Here is a 24,998-nt window from a genome sequence, read left to right on the forward strand (position 1 = left end):
ACCCAAGATACATAACGAGATAAAAGCTAGTTTTAATAAAGTCAAAATTGGTCAATACCGCAAATTGCCCAGGTATTACCTACTGCACTACAGCCTTCGATAACATTAAAGACTCGCCCGGGAGGCCGCTACCCTTCCTTATCAGCCGGGGTACATAACGTTTATCTGCCGTCTATTCCCACTGATACACGAAATCTAGATTCACACTACGCGTACGGTTTTATTGTTTGGCCACGTTACCAAAACAAGATGGCGTCACAAAATGTAACCCCTATATGACGCTCTCGAGGATTTAACACGTAAGTGCAACATATACTATAACTTCTAAATACAATGGTCCTTAGCACAAAACTGGCTCGATGGAAGATCTCTCTATTGGTACGGTCGAGTGACCGATGACCTAGCGCATAGCTCCCGTACAATAATTGCTCGCACGCGTCATGAGATTGCATGTACGTGTTCGAATATAAAAATAATAATAATATTAAATCAAATGATACTTTTTAATCGAAGGCATATAAGACCCATTGCTTGTTATTTGCAGATACGAATATACAATTGTTAAATTGAAATTTGAATAATGATTAAAAGTCGCCGCACGCATTGTACTACATTACCGTACTAGCTTTAATTTGCGTTAAAGCTGAACCACTTTGTTTGTTTTTGAATTGTTATAGAGTAAGTGTGGATTTGTGTAGATTAAAGGAAGATTTTCAAAGATGGAACACTTAAACGAATAATACCAAATCACTCGGAAGAAAAGTTCAGTAAAAAGTAGACTTTCCAAAACGAAATTTTTTGTTGCACACAAAACTAAAATTAAATATGTAGCAGGTTCAGTATATTTCTTATTATAAATTCGGTGTTCCTTCACCGGCCCAGTGTTTTCCTTACATAAAGAAATGAATGAGAATACAGTGTGGGGTGCATCAAAACTAGAAGGGGAGTTCTGTACGGAATAATGTTTTGTGTATCATTGGTTGCTTATACCAACGTAGTAGGTATACGTAAAGGAAACGTGGTTTTCCTTCGATAGCCGAAACTTGGCGCGCGCTCAGATATTCAGGAAAATTGAGGGAAATTCAGGCGCAGTCGTGAAATACTGTGACGAACTTCGAGATAAAACGCTCCCGCACTTTGTGTAAGAGCCAGAGCGGAGTACTCCTGATTGCTGCTCCTTTACATTGCGAGCTATTCGCTGGCGATATTTAACGGACTTTCTTATTGGATTTTTCAATGGAATTTCTTTGATTTGGTTTTACATCTGTTGGCTGCTCACGATACATCGAATTTTCCAGTACGAGGCAACGAAGACACCAATTACGTGTATGTGCCCAATTAGTATAACTGCTATATCCCTAGCAGGTCAGCCCGCTAACATCTTTAACTGTATCTTCACTTACTACCGTGTGAACTCTTATAGCATTATAGAAATTCTATATCCTTGGAATTCTAATTTCATATGTCAAAAATAAAGACATATCTATAGTTTTTCTACTGACGATTGCTGCCGGTAACTCCACATATATAAAGGTGACCAGGACTCTACAATCATATTTGCTTTACTGTGAATTGTTTGCCCATTGCGCAACGAGGAGGTAATCTATTTCGCCAAAAATCTTCATAAGATCGGAATGGAACCAAGAGGACTCAACGTTGTGGCAAGATCCGTAACATTGGTTCAACCGCTATTCGCAACTTAGCATGTATAAATAAACCGACATACTTTCACATTTACAATATAAGTATGATAATAGGATGATACATGCTGTTTTTATGCAGGTATAATTTTGTAAGTATTTATTTAAAACCATTACTGCAGCCGTGCGTCGTCGGTGTATTTTGGAAAAGGAAATTCATAATTAAATTCACGTCGAGTTTGAGTGCAGGCCCAATCAGTAAATTAAATCAAGTCGTAAACTATAATACGGCACATTTATCGCTGATACTCTTTTTATGTGAGAATTTTAACCTAGAGTGTTCAAAGGCTTCAAGAGATTTCGGTAAGCGTCTGCTAATAAGTAATTTTAGGCTCATTCGTTTTGTGAAAGAATGCATATTTTTCTTTAGTATTGTAAAAAATTGTACTTTAAGTTAAGCTTGTACTAAATCTCAATTAACTTCCATTAGACAGAAGTTTCGACAGACAGACGTAACAAATAGTTGTATGCGCTAGCTAAGTATAATGTAATTACTATTTGTGGTATTTGATAAAATATTTTACACAGTAACATGCATATTATTTAAACAACACATTCGTAAGTAAAAATTATTAGAAGCTAAAATTTTCCGACCGATAAATAAAGACACGTTTTAAACTCAAGACGTTTTCTACGTGTTGGGAATTTTTGTGGGAAATATTTTCATGAAATTTTCACGAGTTCGTGCAAGACTTATTATTGCATATATTCCACGAACTGAAACTTATGGTGTCATAAGATAACTTGACATTCACTAACACTATCTTTTACTAGTGTTTGGCAGTATTTTATTATTACCTACTTGGCTTGCGTATTTATTAAAATAACGGTCCGACTTCTGCTTTGTCCTCTTTCAATTTATTTTTTCGCTAAACTAAAACAATTTTCCGCTATAGTAAATTAAAACATAATTATGTTTTATGTTTATTTAGGACGTTGTGTGAAAAACTACATTCAAATATGTTTAGCCATTTCCGATTGTGAAAGTGATTGAATTTGACGCCGAATGGCGCAGTGGGTAGCGCCCCTGCTTTCTGAGTCCAAGGCCGTAGGTTTGATTCCCACAAAAACATGAATGTTTTTCAGTGTCTGGGTGTTTAATTGCATTTGTGTATGTTATTAATTAAACTATTCATCAGTCATCTTAGTAGCCATAACATAAGCTACGCCTACTTTGGGGCTAGGATGGCGATGTGTGTATTGTTCTCGTATATTAATTTATTAATAAAAAAAAAAAACTTATTATATTCACGATCTATCAAATTTAAATTATGTATGACGTAAAGACTTATCTATACGTTGATTTGTTTAAAAAAAAAAAGGAAAAAAAAATGAGGAGTATGAAATTTCTGTTTATATAGAAAAGCAGACACTAACTTGTACTTGTATAAAAATTAGCAAGCTCTGCAATTAAACAAGAGTTTAACTGTGGTTTTTATTTTTAATAAATTTATTAGTTTTACTTTTAAACTAGACTTTACCCTTGTATTCGTCGTCGTGAAATTCTGATTAATTTTGAAAACTGTACTCTGTTACATCTTATTATCTTAATATTAAAGATACCGAGGTACATCTTTACTTACTAATATTATAAATACGAAAATGTGTTTGTTTATCTATTACTTTCCTACACATATTCATCCTGTTATTTACATTCTACAGATAGATTTACTGTATATGCCGGAGGCTAAAATGTACTCTTTGCTCTCTTGGATCGGTTTAGTTGTGTAGCGGTACACAACTAAACCGATCCAAGTGATATTTCACATACAGATAGACTAAAAACAGATAAATGATACCCAGAAATGTGAAAATACTTAAGACAGACCTGGGCCCAGTAGTGAACGTCCATATGTTTATATATGATAAGACGATTGAGAGCGAGATTTCGATGTATATAGGTGTGTGCGTCTAGATGTTTTGAACCTACTGCGCATCTAAAATGGCATAATTTTCTTTAAATAGAGACAAAAAGTTTCAAACCATTCTAAAATGTAAATGGTGAAATTAACATATTATATTAGAATGTTTGGCTGGAAGCAGTTCTACTCAGGGTCTAAATAACGGCTTTGGGGGCGCATGCATAATTCAGCCCCCGGCACCCCGCACCCCCGCCGGCCCGGGCGGCGCAATCGATGACTTTAATTAAACAACACCGAAAAACAACAGGATATTAAAAAAATCTCAAAGCCTCTAAGTAAATCTTTCCTAGCTTACTCAGCAGAACTTATATATATTGACGACAGTGCATAATTGGAAATAGGAGGGTAGATGTTTGATTTGAATTTATACAAAAATTTGGCCCTACCATAGCTTCTTCTTCTTGCGGTGCCTATCCGACTAACCGATGGTTGTCAGTCAGTTTCGTAAATTTTTGTAAATTTTTCGCGAGGCGAAGTAATTCTGCCGCACTCGCGATTCGAGTCCACTCTCTGATGTTACGAAGCCAGGACTTATTTCTGCGACCAACGCCTCTTCTTCTTGCAACTTTTATCATCATAATAAGTTGATAGAGCTCATATCTCTCGATCCTTAGCACGTGCCCCAGATATGCCATTTTCCTGATCTTAATGGTGTGCAAAAGTTCGCGCCGTTGGTTGACCGGTCGCAGAACTTCCTTTACGAGTCCAACTAATGGCCAACATACGTCTAGCTAATACCATAGCTAAGACAGAATACCATAGCTAAGACAGAACAATCTAATAATTTTACTAAAACTTAAACTTATAATTTGAAATGACAATGTGAGACGGTGATAACAAAAAGTAACACCCGGCTAAATTAGTTGTGGGCTTTTTCTGAGACCAGGACGCGTTTGGAGCCCTCGTTGACTTAGTTCTAAGTTTACGAATATGGTTATCGCCATCATCTTACTACCGTGTACACATTTCTCATGAAATGTTCGCATCAAAGGTGCCATCTATGGGCCTACTTGTATAAAGATATGTTTGACTGTGACTTTGACAATTCTCTTTGAACTAAAATAAAGTGAATATTATGACTATAATGGACTAGTTCTAATCACCTGCGTATACGGTTTTAAATCCCGAAGGAAACATTGGTTTTCGCGGAGTTAAAAGTATCTCAAGTCTCCAGGGTGCCAGCTGTCATGCACCCGTATCTGATTTTTTTCTTAGTTAATTTTCTCGATGTAAAGTGACCTTTGGCCGTGTAAATTTTCATGTAAGCGTAACCCTGTCATTTTATATAATTATTATTATTAAATTATTTATTGCACACACAAAAACAAAATACAAAGAAACACATTTACAAATAAAAAATAATAAAAACTAGTTTAGGTGGGCAAAGGCGGTCTGATCGCTAAAGTGATCTCTCCCAGACAACCTTTGGAGATAGTAGTTTTTGTAAGGAACGAGGTTTTTATATTGAGGATCAAATGTCAAAGTCTGACCTCGCCACACAAATTTGACCTTAATGGATTCTGTCATCAAGTTATATCCATGAACAAATCATGGACTAGAAAATTTCAGTTTCATACAAACATATTTCCCTCTTCAACCCCCTTAGGGGTCCCCTCAAAATAATCTTAGGGGGGCTCAAAGAATATTCTCGTTTAGACTGCAAGATGTCTGCTAATCAGTCTGGACATATCTTAACGTACATGAAGATTCATTGGTTATCATAGGTTCGGGTTTTGGCTACGCGATGGGCTTCCGCGGGGCAGGACGCTGCGTGTATTCGCATCACGTTCGGCTTGGACTCAGTGCGGTCGGCAACAGATGTTGGCACACTGAATGTCTATTTTATTCATAACTCGTGCGCGGTTATCGAACTATTTCATAAACAATCATTTTTTGTCTTGCAACTGTTTACATGCAGTATTACCAAGGTTTATTACATCGTGTCTTATGCCCTGACTTCAAAATACGTTAACAACCCTTCAATTTAGTTCCAAGTTACAACTACGTAAATTATCATCAACAATTGAGTGGTGAACAAATAAGGAGTTTAAATAAATAAGAAAACTAGCTGCGTCCCGCGGTGTTATCCGCGGTGAATTAGTTTGGTTGCTTTGTTAGGTCGTGAAGGTAGGCCGATATTTGGTGTGAAAATACGAATGTTCCTGTAAATCACCATTGGGAATTTGGTGTATTTCTTGATCAAAAGATCAAAAGATCTATTTTACACGGCTCCGTTAAACTAACTCTATGATGAAAATCAAGTCCATGGGTTGCTTAGTTAGGGCGTGAAGTAAGAACAACAAAACAAACAAACTTTTGCGTTTATAATATTAGATTGTGAATTCACAATAGCAAAACAAACGGACTGTATGCTTGGAGAACACGTCACCGTGACAGCTTCGTTCCTCAAACACAACGCCATGCCGAGCTGTAAAGCTTCGACGTCGTAAGCACCCTGCGCTGGCGGGTGCCCACCCCTACCGGCTTCAGTCGAGACTCGCGGCGTGGCGGCGCGCACGTGTCGTCCGCGAGTGATAAGTTCGGATGTGACACGCGACACGTGGATTATATCGCATTTGTACAGGTTAGTTGTATAGAGGTAATTTTTTTTATTGATACAATATTTAATACTAAAAATGGTTGAGTAAGTTATATAATATGACAACAGAATAATTTCATATAACTTTAGACACTAAATAATACGCTTTTAAATAACTTATAGAAACTTAACTTCTAAAAGAGCTTTAAAGTTCAATTAATTAATATTACTTGGAAACATATTACCGAGATGATAAACTCTAGACATTGTTTTAGCAACAGTAGATACTTTAATGCCGACGCCACACAGATCAGGTTAGGTAAACTTACAACTTGTTTGATATATATAGCTAATATAATACTTTATTGTAGGAACATTAAATATAAAATATTAGTGGCGGGTTTAGTGGCCAGGCGACCAGAACGCAGAGACATCATCATGTCAACCCATTATCGGTACGGTACGGGTCTTCTCTCACAATGAGAAGGGGTAAAGGCCGTCCTCCACGCTGGCAGAGTGGATTGATGGACTCCACACACATTTGAGAACATTATGGAGAACTCTCAGGAATGCAGGTTTCCATACGACGTTTTCCATCACCGTTGAAGCAAGTGAATTTTTTTTTTCTTAAAACGCACATAACTTAAGACAAGTTAGAGGTGCTTTCTGGGATTCAAACTCGGCCCCGCGAAAGTGAAGTCGAAATTCTACCCAATGGGCTATCACCGCTTAGTAGCACCGCACCGAATGCAGAGTCATATTATTAAATAAAAATAAATTTTTTATATACCTACTGCAACCTCGATATCAAATTGCAAAGGAACAAGAAACTATTAAATTTTGGTTATAACAAGGTTTGTCATATTGAAGTTAGGATGGTCTAAAATTTTTTATAAATTTCAAATGGCAAATTTCGTGAAAGGATTTCCACTCTGTCGAATAGTTGAATAGGTAGTCTCTGGATATACTGAACTAATTTTGAAAATTCTTTCACCAATGGAAAGACACATACATTATTTGTGAGTGCCATAGGTTATATTAACCTGAAAACTGAAAATAACTTTTCGTGACAGTCAAAGAGATTTGCAAAGTAAGTGTGAGAAAAAACGGTCCAACGAAAACGGTTTTTTATGAACGCTGCCTTAATGATGAGAGATATGTGATTGAGTTCTATAGAAACGATGTAGAGCTTAATAATGCCTCCAAAATATTAACGACACCATATGTATAACTTTATATTTCAGCAATAAAAAGTAGTTTTTTTAATATTTTACAATATATTTTATCATGTTTATTGTTTATATTATCAAAAATTGATTAAGAATCTCAAAAAAAAAATCGTCTCAAGTATTTAAAACAAAAGACTGCTTTTTCACGATAGTTTGGACGAATGTTTAAAGAGATAATACGATATAGGTACGGGACGGCAACAATGTCATAATCTTTTTAGTTATATTGATTCTATTAAACGTTTTTTTACATGTTCAACATATATATAGGTTGGAACTCCTGAGTGATAATATATTGTTTTGGTACAAAATAATAAAATTACATCCAACATGTATATAGAGAAGTTCTGAACAATAAACATCATTTATTCAATCATAATAATTACATTCTCCTTTTTGAGATCCGGTACTAATAGCCAAATTGACATGTAAATACATACATTCATATGCAGTAAAAATATAACCTTCCTTTTGGAACTCAAAAAATATACCATAACACTCAGTAGGAAATCACATCCATAATTTCATCACGAGCAAATGTATTCAACGCTTAATGAAGTGGGCACGGGCCAGGTATATATTGCTAAAATAAAAATAAAATAAAGCTAAAGCTTTTGTTTGGTTGAACGCGCTAATCTCAGGAACTGCTGTTTTTTTGTGTTGGATAGTCCCAATAGCTACATCGACCACACTACGATCATCAATGGGAAATGTTGCAAAAATGCGTGGGTTGCCCGAACCGTGAACGTCACGCCTAAAAGACGGAAGTATGTAGTAAGTATGACGCAATTGCTCCGCTTAAAAAGTCCGCGACAGCATATACTATGTTTTAAGGTTGACTCATACGCGAACGAAGTCGCGCTAGTTCGTTATAAAGATGTTCTAACTCCTATGGACAATTCAAGAGGATTACGAAGAGTTTGATACATCAAGGAAGTCGTTATATTGAGGTACGTTATGTTAAGGTTGCAGTTTATGTGTAACTCCTCTTTTCACTTAAGGTCAAAAGGGTTAAGCTCTAACCCTTAAAACGATACATCCTACCTTGATGCGTTACGTAAGTTGGACTTGTCTTCAAGTCTCCAAGGGAGGCACGTAATTAGCCCCTGAGTACGGAAGGGCGCGCCGCGTAATTCACGGGGCACTTACTTTTTTGTAATTTATGAGAAACAAACTTTTCTACTTATTTCGAGCGACTGTTTCCTGACGGAGAAAAAACTTCGGAAATTCGGTGAATTATGTTACACGATTTTTCTTTCGTGTTAACTTTTCTTGACTTATGACAAAGTGTTTGACGACATAGGAGTTGGTTGTATCGAGTGGGGTCATTGCCGGCGTTGTTTTGTTTTTATGTGACATTTTGGGATGGACCTCAGCTTTACGCCGAACATTCAATGCCAATTTCAAGATAATTCAGAGAAAAAAAAAGAAGTGAAGCATTTATTATTTATCAGATATTCGAAAAATAATCCGTAAATGGTAGAGTGCAAGCGCAAATCAGTCATATATTTTTCGATCCGACATGGCAACCTAAGAACAAAAATAAAATAGTATTTTTTATATTGTTGTTTTATAAATAAATAAAAAGTATAACATATATAAATATGATAACAATATTATCGCGCTACAAGCGCTGATAGCCTAGTGGTTCGAGCTTCGTCCTCCCTTGCAGGGGACCTAGTTCGATAACCGGCACGAACCGCTTATATTTTTTTTAATACAACTCCTAGTTAGGCCTTGACTGCAAGCTCTCTAGGTGGTAAGTGATGACGCAATCTGAGATGATAGCGAAAGTTTTCGGATTTACGTGTTTGTAATGGGTTTTACTATACTATAATACTATACTAAAAGACTTTTACTATTTTATCAAATCTTACGAAAACAAAACATTATCACTTAATTGACTAATTAAACAGGCAGCTCAAATTGAAGGTAGCCCTGAAGTAGCCAGCTCCGCTCTCATCACGGTGATGTTGGAAAAGAGCAATTACTGAGTTTCTCGCCGGCTCTTCTTTGTAGAATCTGCGAATCGGTGTTAGAGTCAACACAAACAGAGTATGTCTGTTTCAAAAGTAGGCCAACTTGAAATTAATTTAGAATTTTTTGAACTTCATTAAAGTAGATTTTCTCAATCATTAGGTCTCAATGTTACTTGTTTTTTTTTTAAACTTGCTCTGAATCTTTATCCATAATATCGGTATCTGGATGTGAATACCTTTTCGCCGCGCCGTGTCAATAGACCATCTTGAATATATGAAGGAACTAGAAAATATGTTTTTCATTTTTATTCCTTTTGTAACATCGTATTGAACAGCCCACTTAAAGACCTGCCATCTTGTTGCGCTGCAGTGAAATTGTTGCGAGAGAAGTGCACTCGAATCTCACTGTAAAAGTATTGAGTTATGTGCAAACAAAACTTATTATCGCTTGGAGTGATCAACACTCGTAATGGCAAATGTAAACACGATTGCACCGAGTTAATTGATTTTGCAAATACTCGTACTCTGCGCTCGACACTTGAATTATTTTACAGATCAATTTTAAATTTAAACAGTGAAGAGCGAGCGAGAAATACGAGAGCAATCGAATAACAGCCTATTTGAGCTGCTTGGAAAAGTATCATGCCCGTTTTCGCTAAACCTAGGCATAGCCTAAATCGAAAAACAACATTTTACCAACACCACGGTTGATGTATGCCTAGGAATCTCCTTAGATTAGGCGTTACTTATTTAGGCATTGCCTTGATCGTCGTTAGTGAAAACGGGCATCATTTTATTTATACCAGAGGCAATTTAGATACCCCTTTCTTGGGCGACCTCCCTGGAGCACTGTGGTTTTAAGTTAGAGGTTCCGACTTTGATTCTCAGCAAAGGCAATATATAAATTCGGAATTTTCTTAAGTCTGGTTTCGTTAGAGGCTTCGACCGACTCGGCCCTCTTAACTCTTTTTGTATTTATATTAAATAATTATAGTGAAAATCAAAGTTACAAGGGAAATAACCTGGTGTCTTTAATGACCTTGACATTATTCAGTATTTTTATCCTCAAAATTCAATTCGTGGGGTAGCTAGACTAAACCTATGGCGTAGTATTTCCCGAACGGATAAACCGATAAATCATAAAAAAGACGGATTTAATATATTTTTACAACTCCCTCAATATGGGTATCAAATGTTAATTAACAATGTAGCAACATACAAAACCCACAACCGTAATTAGAATAATGTTACAAGAAGGTTTCCCCGTTGAAAGCTTAGGATTTTAAGGGTCCTGTCCTAGATTCTTAATTAAGATGAATGCGCGAAATTGTAAGGTGTATGGCGAAAGTTAATAATGTTTTGCTTTTGTAAATTGAAAATATTAAGATCTGGATAGTTGAGCAATCGCGCGGGATAATTATTTTTATCAATTGTATTGTGTATTTAGTTTCTAATTATAAATTCTGCTAGCAGTCATTATCATCATTATCACGTCAACTAATGGACGTCTGTCTTCTGTAGGGACGTCCAAATACAACGATCTTGTGCAGCTTGGGCCAGTGGCTCCCTGCTATTCGTTTGATGTCATCTGCCCACCTCATCACAACAAACGCTGCGTTTACACGTGCGAAGGCGACATTCCAACACCTTATGAAACCGACTTATGTCGGTTTTCCGAGCTATGCGCCACACCCGTTGCTACTTAAGATTAGTGACTTGTTTCGCTAATTCTGGATCATCAACGGTGCCCTTAATTCCTGTTTTGATCACGTAAAGAGACTCCGAGTGTAACTCTCTCCATCGCGTCGCCCGCGCATAAGTCCTCACTGGCAACAAGCACTGTTCGCAGACTGCTAGTAATTACTAAAATGAAATGTGTTTGTTTGTTTGTCGCCCTAACTCAGCAGCCAATCAACTTGGTTTTTGGCATAGAGTTAGTTGGAAGTACGGAGAGTAACATAGGATACTTTTTGTCTCAGGAAAACCAACAGTTAACACAGGATTTGAACAAAACTGTAAAAAACGCGGACCACGACCGCGGAAATCAATCTAGACCGTACTAGGACTTTTATCGTCATATAACATACTTCTTATCTTGTCGTTGTTAATAATAATAATAAATAATAACACATACAAAAGGAAAAAGAGACAAAGCTGACACCGTCGCAATAGAGGTCTACACCGACGGATCAAAGACAAACTCAGGCACTGGAGCGGGGATATACTGCCCGGAGCTTAACATAAACATTGCCCAGGCGCTTGGTAAGAACAACTCCGTCTTCCAAGCGGAGTGCGTGGGCATAACAACAGCAGTCATAGCCATGCTAAACAGAAAAGTAAAAGGCTTCAGCATCAACATAAACAGCGACAGTCAAGCTGTACTAAAAGCCTTAACCAAACACACAACAACATCAAAACTCATACTTGACTGTCACAAGGCCCTACAAGCCCTATCAAAATCCAACAGAGTAACCCTAAAATGGATACGAGGTCACAACGGAAACAGAGGAAACAACGCAGCCGACGAATTAGCGCGGCAGGCAGCATCACTAAGGGTAGCTGGACCAGAACCCATTATACCCATACCCTTCACTGAATACAAAACATGGCTCCACAAACAGACGCAAGCATCACACTCGGTGCTATGGTCTAAAACAAAAGAGTGCAAACACACGAAGGAGGCCGTACCAGTTCTCAACCCACGACTAACAACAAAATTACTGCAACTGAATCGATCTAAACTAAGGACAGTTGTAGGTATGATAACAGGGCACTGCCCACTAAACAAACACCTTTCCATTTTAGGTATAACTGACAGCCCTCTCTGCAGAGCATGCATGGAGACGGAGGAAACACCGATACACGTAATGCTCCAATGCAACGGAGTAGCAGAACAACGCGCAGCACACCTTGGCTCCTCAGCAACACTCCACGAAACACTCGGCGACCTGGGCGGCCTGCTAAGCTTTTGGAGCGAGCTCGGCTGGCTGGAGTGATCCAGCGGGGAGCCGCATCAGTGGCCATACGTACAACGGACGGTCCCAGACCAACCAAGTGCGGAAAAGGCCCAGGAACAGAAGAAGAAGAAGAAGAACACATACAACCATCAAAACGATTTTATAAAACAGCAATCAAAATCTCAATACAGTGCCCCATATAACTTCATACTCACGAACTAAAAATACCTAACTCGTGTGTAACATTTAGCAATAGCACACTTGAACTAAATAGTGGCTTCACCCCCGACTTGAGCCGCGCGCTAATGGACTCGCGCTGCTTGTGGTGCCGCAAGTGACGGCAGTTAGCGCTAAAACTGCATGTTCTTTTTTATTATTATTGAAAATTTTCAAAATACTACTGTAGCTTCCGCGCATGGCAGCCACATCAATACTCTGAAGCCATTATTGTACATTATTTATTGTCTCTATACGTAGGCCGTTGTAAGCTATCTCTGCGTATATGAAAATAAAAAAAAGATTTTTTGAACCAGTCTAGACTTTACGTTTGACGAAAGTAGTATGCATCGTACATTTTACGCGAACCAGGTTGATGGTTGAATGGTTCCGGTGAGTTCAGGACCCAGTTGGTTTAAATCAGCTGAGAGTTTTCGCATCATTCTAGGTTTCTGCACAGAACACAGATAAAAAGTGTTTAAGAGGCCTACTTTCAGCCTACTTTAAGCATTTGATTGAATGGGGTTTTAAGATTTAAATGTTGTAATTCCGCGTCCGCTGTGACTTGGGGCAGCCTGCACCTCGGCTCCGGAAGTGGTCGCGAGCGGCGCGCGGCGGGCCCGGCGGAGCGCCTCTTGCCGCTGGCTTCACTCCGAGTGTCACTCCACTCGACCTCCGGAACTTGTGCCGCTGCCGAACCGAACTTTGAGCTGCGGTTCATTAAGCTTCATTATTTCACACCCGGAAAGTAGAAGAAATAAGAAAATATTTGTTTTCTAGAAACATGAAGATGCCTATTATGTATTAAAAGCTAATAAAGATTATACAGATCATGTATTAAATATCGACCTAATAACACTCCTCGAGTTAAATATCAAACGCTCTCCTTCAGCTCGGATGAAATGGGTTTTATGACCGAGTTAAGTATTCAATTGTGAAGAAATTTACAATGCTAAAATATAATAAAATAGATTACAAAAACAACTACATAATAATACGCAGATAAAAATCCTCTCAAACACCTACTATTTTCATGATTTACAATTTCTCATCTTCGGAGCACAGACTATTAACAGTTTGTTCATTATTTAACTGACCACGGGTCCTTTAAATAATGAACAAACTAAACTTATGTTTTGTCGTTGTTGTCATTTAGTTATATATTTTTAAAATTGCACTATCCCGTTTCCATACTCCTGTTCTTCTTTCATTAAGGGTTGTCTGGAGGAGATCGCTTAAAGCGATAAGACCGCCTTTGCGCATTGTTATTCTTCTTGTATTTATGTTTTCAATTTATATTATAAATTGTGTGCAATAAAGAATTTATCTATCTATCTATCTATCTATCTATCTATCATTTGGTATGTGGATATGTAAACATGAAGGAATAAATGAATATTAACAAGAAATGGACGAAAACATTAAATAAACTAGAAAAGAAAAGAAATAAAAAAAGTATCCAACAACGTAGCGTTGTAGTACTCTTTGCATCAAAAATCCTCACCGAAAGGTTGCCAAATTATGTGAATTAGTATGTAAGTATGGGCTAGTATTGTTGGCATAGCCTTATGTGCAACAATACAACCCAGAGCAGGAAAGTCAATTAATACATTACATTTTATGCATAAAATGTAGTTTTAGTCCCCTTACACATAGCCGCCGTTATAAAAAAAAAAAGTTAGCAGATGAAGTAATAAGCAGTGGTAGCCTTTTGTTTTTTTTTATTCCACTACCTGATAATACGTAATGTAGTGATGAAAAAAAGCTTATCTCCGAAAAGTCAGAGGTGTTCAAAGCCGCGTAGAAACTGGTTAAGGGTAGGTATGGGTTAAATATACTACCCTACTCCCAGTGGCGTGCATACAAGGTATGCACCGTGTAAGCAGATGATATAAAATCAAGAAAATCTCCAGTCCGAGTAATAAAATACTTAAGGATAGGCATTGTAAGAGTTATTAAAAGCTTTTTATAAAAGCGAGTTATTAAATTTTCTTCATTTTATATCATCTGCATACCCTGTGCATACCCTCTATGCAAGTCACTCGCTACTCCTAGCAGGTCAGTCCATTACCATCTTAGATTGAGTCTTCACTTGCCAGAAAGTGAGACTGCAGTCAGATGCTGACTTGAAGTGGGATCAAAAGACCCAACCCGCGGTTTTATAATGTAAAATTTGATAAGGTGAAGCCTAAAAATACTGTCTGTCTCCCGGCACATTTTAGTGTTTATTACACTTTTTGAATTTTAGCATATTCGTCTCAAGAGGTGCATTTAATTTGCCTTTTTAAGTAGCCTTGAAACTTTTTACAAGCTAAAAAATTCTTAAATTAACTGCTTAAAGTTGTGGTAACTACCTACTTACTTGTTTTTAGTGAAAATGATTTTGCAGCTGGCAATAGATAATTAAAATTGTTTGTTAAAAGTACCTAAGTAATAATTCAACGTACCAGGATTTTCCAAAAACCAAAAGATAAGATACGAAGTCATGGGTAACAGCTAGTCAACTTTAGAACCTGCGTTAGTAATCTAGCTGTTTACTTCGATAATAATATACAACACATCATTTAACTTAATGTATTAAATTGTTACGAAAATAATCTTAAGTAGTTTTAATGAACCTACTGCTTCCTCACTCTTCACGTTAATCAATGAATCAAATTATAAAATTTGATAAACCCCAAACAAAATACGAATCAGCTGTTAGACAAAGAACCAGCCTAGTCTGTTAAATGAATACGATTTTCTTAAATAGCTATTAAAGCGGTGACAGTATAGTGGTTTAGGATTTCGGCTTCACATTCGGGGGCACCTAGTTCGAATCGCGGCATGTACTTCCAACTTTTCGAAGTTATATGCGTTTTTAACAATCAAATATCCGACTACGTCCGACCCTTCTCAGTCTGGGAGGAGACCCGTGTACTGTAGTGAGTCGGTAATAGGTTGTTATTGATGCTATAATGGCACCTTTTTGCTAGGAAATAATTGTAGGACTTGGAGGACCAAAGTACAATAAATATTCGGTGCTGGATTATATAAAAAGGCTTAGAGCTCCAGCGATTCGCATGATAGCTGTAATGAACGCTATCTGGGCTGAAGCCTCGCAAAGCGGAAATGCAAGCGCCATTCCGAACTCACTCCACTCCACTCCGCAGCCGCGCACAATGGACGCTGGCCTAGAATCTAGATTAAAGCATCCAGTGCGTATAAAATTATTTTTTCCTCGATCATTTGCTAGGAGCCAGGTCACGTTACCGACTTTTTATCGCGACATCGCCTTAAAGATTTTTTTTAAAACATTTTGTACTGGACTATGAGTGAAATGCCTATGTCGTCACACTGGTAACTTGTAACACTTTAATGGAGACTTTATTCACTGATATCCTTTCCAGCTAGTTTGTTAAGGCACTACATTATACATAACTCTGGAGCACAGAAATAAGACCGTCTAGTAAATTAGAAAAAAAAAGAACCTAAAACAGTCCTACAACAAAAAACTTAGTACCTACGTTAAAATTTCTGGTGAAATAAGTTCCGCTTTTAGATAAAACATTGTTAAGATAACTTTCTCTTTACATAGTACGTACATCGGGGAAAGACAAAGGACAAATTTTTAGAAAAAGCGTGTTTGCATTATTCTATTGTTTAAATAATATTAAAAGGTATGAAATGCAGTTAACCAAATTATGGAAATATAGTTTAATTTTATTTATTTTAATGGATAGATGTTTACAAAGGCTGGGATTTCACTCATATTTATATTACTTCCACTTACCGAAACGACTTGGAATTATATACAGTAAATCATGAACAGCATTATCAATCCTCTCACTTTTCTAAGTTATGTTCGTTTTAAGCAATTTAAATACCACTTGCTTCGACGGCGCAGGAAACATCGTGAAGAAACCTGCACGCCTGAGAGTTCTCCATAATGTTCTCAAAGGTGTGTACCCGTACCATGTAGTGATGATGATGACGATTATCTACCTAATGCCACCCTACTTCAGGGCACGGCTCCACTCTCAGCATGAATTTGAGAACGCTATGGTGAACTCTTAGGCCTGTTTGCATTCATAATACACGTAATAATATGGTAACCTCGTCCTGCTAAGGCAAACAGTTTACGGAATACTCAATTCCTTCTTCTTCCTTCGGAACTTGTTTTCATTCTTTGTTAGCAGTATTAGAGCTTTGTATGAGGGCTCGTCCGGGGAAGTACTACCGCCACGCTTATTTTTGCTGCTAAGCAGCATTGTTGCAATGCTGTGTTCCGGTAAGAAGGGCGTTGTTACCGGCCTTTCCATCAAGTGGGCCATTTGCTTAGTCCGGCAACAATTACTATAAAAAAGAACATTTAATAGCAACTCTTTCCGTATCAACTTGTCGCTAGTGTGTGCAGCACTTGCAGTGTTCATTATCCACATCTTTATTTATCTTCATTATAAGCACAGTAGTCGTTTGTATAATTTGTTTAAGCGCAAAAAATATTTCCTGAAATGAAAAAGCGCATGTTTTTAATTATATTCATGAACGTGTACTCAGTTGAAGAACTACGGTGTTATAATTTTGAGTACCTTTTTTAACACAACATCTTTGGGTTTATACTCGTAAAACAACTAGCTGTAGCACGCGTTTATTACGGCTTTTACAATTCCCATGGGTACCGTGAAATCCTGGATGAAAAGTAGTCTATGTTACTCTCCGTCCTTTCAACAACTCAAGTTTATTGGTCGCTCAGTAAGGGTGTAAGGGAGGACAAACAAACCAACAACATATAATTAGAGCTCATTCTTTACTGTGTTTGTGTGTGTATGTTTTTTAAAATCTGCGAACTACTTTTATTGCAATTTAATTTATAATTCATTTCACAAGGATCTCAGGTTCATTATAATTTAGGAATTTAAATGTTGATTAATTGACATTCGGCTTAATTAGCACTGCCTCTAGGCTCTTCCGCTGTCGGTATGATTTCGTAGCTAAAGAATATGAAAAAAAGGAAAACTTATTCCCAAGTTAACTTTAATCAAAACCGCTAATCGCCAGTAAAAACAACAGATACCGCACAATGGAGCGAAGTGGACAGGGGGTGGAGCGGGCGCGGGGCGGGGGAGGAGAGGCACTCTCATTAGACATTCTAATTAAGCCAGATCTGTCAGCCGCGCGATGGCTGTCCTGAGCCCTTCCAATACCAGCTGCAATAAAAACATACTAATTGTAGACATTCCAACTGTCGACCCAACTTACGTTGGCAGCCAACTTTTCGTATCTCTGAGCTCAGTAGTCGGCAAGAATTATCTTCTGCATTCTTATTTTAACAAGCTTCACTACAATTTATGATGAGTTTTTATATTAAATATGTATCAAAATTTACAATAAAAAAAAATGCGCAATTTAATGTCAATGACAATGAAAGAAAGTCTTAAAGTATATTATTTATTGGGGTCAGTTAGAAAGAAACCCTTGAAGATAATATGGACATGTTATATATGTATGGTTGGTATGAATAGATCCTTTGACAGATCTGTAATCAGCAATGACTTTCGTACAGTTAATTGTTTCAATGTATAAAGTCTATTACTGGGTGCCATGAAACTGAAGAGAACGTGAGGTCGAACAGTTCCGTAAAAAAACTTCAGTATAAAAAGGATTAAAAATAAAAAATAGATTGGCTGGCACGTGTAGGAAACTGACTGGTACGTCTGTTGATGCTTAACGTGTAGGCCAAAGAGCCATTGTTTCAGACAGACTTCACCTGACTTCAGCCACTCTAATTACGAGTATTATGTTATGGATTGTTCAGTAAAGGTTGAAAGCAGACGTTTCGGCTTATTGTTGTCTGGATATAAGTTATATCTAAAGTGTAATTACGGAACTAAGTATCATCCAATTATTTTATTATTTCATCTCAGTAGATTTAGATGACGTAGGAAATGTTTTTTTTAAATGAAGGAAAATAATTTATTTGTCCATTTACATGCAGAAACGTAGGCATTGGTTGAATTTTATTTAGAGATAAATTAATACACAGAGCGCCATTGGCTACTTTTTATTCCGGAGTAATTGTGAATGGGGCTAGTAAAGAGTAAACCGACACGACGTCACGAAAAGTGTCTGTAGAAAGAGCTTTTTATAGTTATATTTAAGGACCAAGCAGATGGCCTGATAGCAACTGGAAAACCATCGCCTATAAATAAAAAAAACCTCGCAGGGCATGCAAGGAACGCGTCCTACAAAGTGCCGCCCTGTGCCAACCAGCCTGAGGCGTAGCTGTGGGTGTAAGCCTCGTGTGTCTGTAATTACACCAGCAACCACACCCTTCAGACCGGAATAGCAATGCTTTTTGAAAATTGGCGCTCAGAAATAACTATGGTTATAGTACTTTCCCGGTTGAGCTCTGTCACAAGAGAGTGTTTGTAGGATAGAATAGTCACTAGAAGTAATAACGTTTTACTGCCTGGAGGTTCTTAAAGAGTACCTGAATATCCGTAAATACATATAATCTTAACACAAACATTAACAAAAATAGAAATAAATAATATATAAATAAATATACTATGACAATACACACATCGCCATCTAGCCCCAAAGTAAGCGTAGCTTGTGTTATGGGTACTAAGACGACTGATGAATATTTTTATGAATAATATACATAAATACTTAGAATACACATATAAACACCCAGACACTGAAAAACATTCATGCTCATCACACAAACATTTTCCAGTTGTGGGAATCGAACCCACGGCCTTGGACTCAGAAAGCAGGGTCGCTGCAAACTGCGCCAATCGGCCGTCAGAAATGACAGTGTTTGTCTGTCTGCTTGTTACTTTTCGTAGCCACAAGGGATTGTTAAACTGCAAGCTAATAAAAAACCAGAAATTATTGTGTTCGAGAGAAGCAGCGAAGTCTAGATTACGTATGACGGCGCTTTATCGAGATTACGACTCAGACTACTGGCCGTTCTGAGCAAGACCGTATTATAAATGTTAGCAAAGACGTGACAGATCGCGTCTCGAGCTCAAGGCTGTTGTGCTCAGACTCTCAATGAGGCGCTCCGACGCCGAATAACTGGTATTAGCATACAAACTGCCCACAGCGACCTACTCCAAGCCGTAACTCCTTTGCTGGAGTCCTCTGCGAATAATACAGCATTTAAACAATGCTGTTTAAAAAATGGCTGCCTTAGCTACGGAAGTTATTAAAGGTGTACCTTGTACATGTAATTGTGTTGGCCCACCATCTAATATTCCAGCAGCGTGATAGGCGACACTCTATCCTTCTCTCCTATATGTCTGTCTGTGCACAGCTAAAGATCTTTAATAGGCTGAGGTGATAATTAAATTTTACAATTATACACTTTAAAGGTGAAACAAGTATATCGGTATAGTAATAGGCTTTTCTAAGCACAGACTTTTTTGTATTGGAATAGATATTATCTAGAGGTTAAAAGTAAGATCGGTCCTCAAGTTGGTAAATAACAGTTGAACGAAAGAAAATGAAAATTATAAAAGACGGCAGGGTGGGTACCCACTCGTCTTTTATAAATTTCATCGACTTTGAGATATTTGGACATAGAACGAAATTATTATCAGACGACAATAAGTTTTTACTCATAATAAATCTGTAACGAGTCAAATTCTACACTTTCACCACCACTCACAAATGAATTGCGCTAAATTAAAAAAAAAAAAAAGTATCCTATGTCCTACCTCGTAGTATGGACTCAAATCATCAACTCAACTTTCATTAAAATCCATTGGGTAGTTTCAGCGTGATGCGTAGCCAAGATACAGACAAACAAAAATAAAAAAAATACAGTTTGGTTTCAGTATCGAATAGGTATAGAGTGCCCTCAAAAAATCTTTTGAAAATTTCTTCAATGTACAGAATTCGACCCGTCTCCGTGCTTTCATCTCAGTGAAAAACCACCAGATTCCGATGTCAATAACACAATAATAATTTCATCAATTCGTAACAAGATATACCTACTATACCTACATAAAAAATTTAAAATGATATGTGACAAATTCTTACAAATCTGTGTTAGTACCTACTGTTGTACTGTTCAAACTTGGATTGTCCCCACATACCCTACGACACGAAACGTAGATGAACGAGAGAACTTTACTGGTACTTTGTTATTGTTATGAAAGATTTTAATGTGTTTTATATACCCGAATGAAATTTCTGTCGTATGGAAAGCCTACAGAATTCTACCATGCGTATCATAACGCATTTTACTGACCGATAAACGATTATCGAAATCACTCTCTGCAACAGAACACGCATCTTGGCTGTGAAAATCATTAAAAGATTTATCGTAATAGAACCGCGTGTGATACGATCAATAAATCCCACAGTTTACGACGGCCTGCTACAGTCATTACTGATCTTTACAGCGCGCAACACAGCTGTAATTTATTCTTTCCCAACGCTATAATTAATATGAACATGTTACTTAATTACTTAACAACGTAATGTAAACATTATCTCGGAAACGATCAGGAAATCAAATATTTACACAAGCTTTTGTGTATTTGTACTTTCTGGATCAATATTTGTAATCCATTTTCTGAACTCAGCTTACTGATTATGTTAGAAATTGGCATTATCACAATTCATTATTGAGGTATTGTACCATGTACGGAGCTGGTCTTATGGCGTCGGAAGGTGGCCTCTACAACTAAACAATATAGCCCAGTTGTGTTTTCTGTTCATAAGACTTTCCTTAAGAGCTAGGTAAAAACTATTTATTTCTTAATTTAAAAACGGACCAAACCCATTCATCACCCAATCATCATCATCATCATCATCATATCGACCCATTACCGGCCCATTACCGGCCCACTACAGGGCACGGATCTCTTCCCACAGTGAAGGGGTTAAGGCCGTAGTCCACCTTGCTGGCCATGCGCGGATTGGTGGACTCTACATAGCTTTGAGAATATTATGTAGAACACTCAGGCATGCAGATTTCTTTATGCATTGGATTTCTTTCCTTCACCGTTGAAGCTAGTGATATTTTAATTACTTAAAAACTAAAGTTACGACACCTATTCGGCGGTGCGTAATATATTATAGGGAACTCGTAAAAAGACACTTGACAGATAAAAATAATATAAATTATTTTCTTTCATAACCTTATATATAATGATACAAACAAGAAATACCACACTCTGTGGCAAGAATCATGGACAAGTTAGGCTATATGAGTCGAAATATATAAGGTAAATGTAGTCTTCTTTGTTGGATAGGTACCCTCTACTCTCAATAAGTTCAAAGTTTATATAAAACGTAAGCTTACAGAAAAATCCTATTATAACATTAAGGATTATTTAAACGATAAAAAAGCTTGGGTGTGAATTGCTCTAGCTTCATAGCTTAATTTAAATTTACTGGAAGATGGTGATAACAAAAAAATAAATTTACCCGGCTAAGTTTGTTGTGGGCTCTTCTTAGACCAGGGCGCGTTTGGAACCCTCGTAGCTTTAGATTTAAGTTGGCGAACGAAGTTATCACCATCCCGTTACAATTATGTAAACAATTATGTATGAACGCTTCATAAGTGCCTGTGATAGGCCTACATGAATAAAGAAATTTTGAATTTGAATTTGAATTTGAATTTACGCAAGTTTCGCTCCGAAACCGGAGCATCCTCAGGAGATGTTGACTTTACAATTAGTAATTGTTAAGACCAAGACTTAACAATTATTAATTGTAAAGTCATTACATAGGCATTGGCGTCGTTAGTTAAAAAGGTTATTGTTTTTTTTTTTTATTATCTATATTAATTTTCCTCTTTCTCTCCATGAGGATAGATGCTTGTGCCCATTTGTGGGAGTGCTCGGACTGATGGGGATATTTTATGTAAACCGAGACAGACTCATTGAAACGTAATACCAGAGTATTGTTAGAAATACCCCATTAATGATACGCTATGTTTCAATTTGAAGTTGATTTTTCTTTGTTTGTATTTTTTCACTATTTGGTCGCTTTGTTATTCGCAAATCCTCAAAATCACCCCCCGCATGCAATAGGCACGATTAAACCCTGTGATTAAATCCGCCTTGAGCCATTCGATGAAAATTCACCCCTACAAAGGCTATTGTTTGGATTTACAGACCGCGGTAGTGGTTGTGTGAAACATTCTATTGTTTGATGAGGCGTTAGACAAATATGTAATTACAATACTAACTACCTATTATTATATGCATATAGTTATTTATTGCATATCAAAAGTACGAGTACTTAACTACTAGGTACAGTGACGGAATGAAAAGGTTCGTCGATTTTCCAACTGATTCGTTCAACGTGTCGCGAGCATATATTCCTTTTTGAAACTATGTAACAGAATAGACTCAAGTCTCAAAATAAAGTTTAACTGATTGTTAGTAATGTTCATAATTGTTCAGTGTCATTGTATTTCTGTTAAAACTATTGACAATCGGCAGTACTAGTGCAAACGAAATCCGACACTAACGTGACGAACCTTTTCATTCCGTGCCTGTACATATATTATTTTTATGTAATGTACGCATCAAAACTGTTACCTTGGGCCTTGTGCTTATTTGAATAAATATATATTTGACTGTGACTTAAAGTAGTGTCAGAGATTTTCATCGGCTTCGCAATGCATAATAAAATACATTATTAATGATTGCTAAAGTTTGGAATAATGAAGTAGACATTTATTTACTTAACTTAATAACAACAACATTTTTCAAATTATACTGGCACAAGTAGTTCTCGTTGTTAGCCAATAAAACAAATAAAAAAACAATTGCCGTTACTTTTAATTTTATTGACACAGAGTATAGAGACAAATTACATTTCCTTTTTTTGATGAGACCTGATGAGATGAGATGAGGGTGCATGTTAAATAACACAGACCGTGAACCGCGAACTCGACCTTTTTAAGTAAACAGTCGTGATTAGCTCATTCAATTATAAAAACTTTATAATTTTTTAAACTTTAAAATGGAGAAGAACTAATTTAACTGTATTTGTTAAGACACCAACGTTTGTTTTAGTTATCATAAATATATACTTAACCGTAATATGCTTGGAGTAATAATATATCCTGTTAATACATTATTACTCCAAGCCCTTAAGTACCAATGCACTACGTACAACGAGCGAATCAAAATCTTTATTTAAATACGGAAAACTGCTTAAGTATTTATTGCAAACAAGAACGGCTTAAAAATAAATTGTCCCAAGATTAATTAATACCTACTGTTTCCTCGGCCTTAGATTTATTTGCATGAAGCCGAAAAGGAGCAAATGTTTAAAAGATTTTTTTCATTAAAATTTCGAGGCTTAAACGGAATCTTTTAATTTAATTTACAGAGGACAATGCGTTGTTTATTAAAGGAGTATTTACACTATCCAGACTGTGGTCTTTCGTGAAACAATTTGATTTTCCTGAGTAAACTACAGGCTTACTAAAATATCATATTTTACTTCATGATAATTTCATAGGCGTAATTACATCATTATTTCATTTTCATACGTCTTAGATGAATTATTTATGATACACGGAATTATGGAGTTCTTCGTGATGCATAGTTCTTTGTAAATACTGAGTCGTGGTTCCAGTAACAGTATACTGATATTAGTGTATTTAAGGAGTAATACAATAATAATCAATGCAGACGCCGTTGTGAGGAACAGCAAGAAATGCATAATCATAAACGTCAGCCCATTTAAGTCCACTGATGGACTAAAGTCTAAGACATAAGCACGCCATATTTTTCTTATGGTAAGCTGTTTTCAGATCTTCCCTACTGCCTTCACGATATTATGACGCCACCTAGGTGGTGGCTGGAAAGAAAAGAGAAGAAAATATAAGAACATATATATAATATATAATACCTCTTGGCATCAATATTTTGTGCCGTGTGACTGCATATCAGAATACACCTGTCACCACCCTCACCCACCCCTCTTCTTCCCGCGGGTGGTGTACTGGGTGACTAAGGGAAATATGAGAACGGGCAGCAGCGTCCTCTGTGCTTCTACCACCTACTGCAATTACGAAACCGTCTGCCCAGCGCGGCAATTGTAGGCAAACATTCCTGTTGCCTTTAGCTCTAGGTAGAATTTGATAGGCTTTTTATGATGGCATCAATTCAGTGGTGTTAACAGTGTGTATTCTGTTTGCCAGCAGGAAAGCGCGCACGCTGTACCGGTGCTGGTTGTGATCGCACTCACGGGGGTCAAGGTATGCGACCCCAACGATCAGGTAAATATATAGTAGTAGATGTTCAGTACGATGTAGTATAACTACATTGTACTTACCTACATCTCTGAATGAAGTGTTTCTAAAGTTCTTGGTGGGATGATTTTTTTTTACTAATATTACTATTTGTGAACCATTTCAGGTAGGTAGTACTCAGAAGGTCTCATATAGATTTTACCTAAATGAATTCGGCGCTTATTGAAAAGATCAAGTAAATA

General features: G+C 37.0%; 1 protein-coding gene across 1 annotated transcript in view; it reads left to right on the plus strand.

Annotated features, from left to right (window-relative positions):
• The window catches only part of LOC120626419 (tensin-1-like), a 96,551-nt gene that overhangs the window by 18,384 nt on the left and 53,169 nt on the right, over window positions 1–24,998 (plus strand). Inside the window, exon 2 of the mRNA XM_039893941.1 lies at window positions 24,709–24,783. Coding sequence (XP_039749875.1) covers window positions 24,709–24,783 — 75 coding nt within the window. The remainder of the gene's footprint in view (window positions 1–24,708; window positions 24,784–24,998) is intronic.

This window comes from Pararge aegeria, chromosome 9, assembly GCF_905163445.1.
Source record: "Pararge aegeria chromosome 9, ilParAegt1.1, whole genome shotgun sequence".
Classification (NCBI taxonomy): Eukaryota; Metazoa; Arthropoda; class Insecta; order Lepidoptera; family Nymphalidae; genus Pararge; species Pararge aegeria.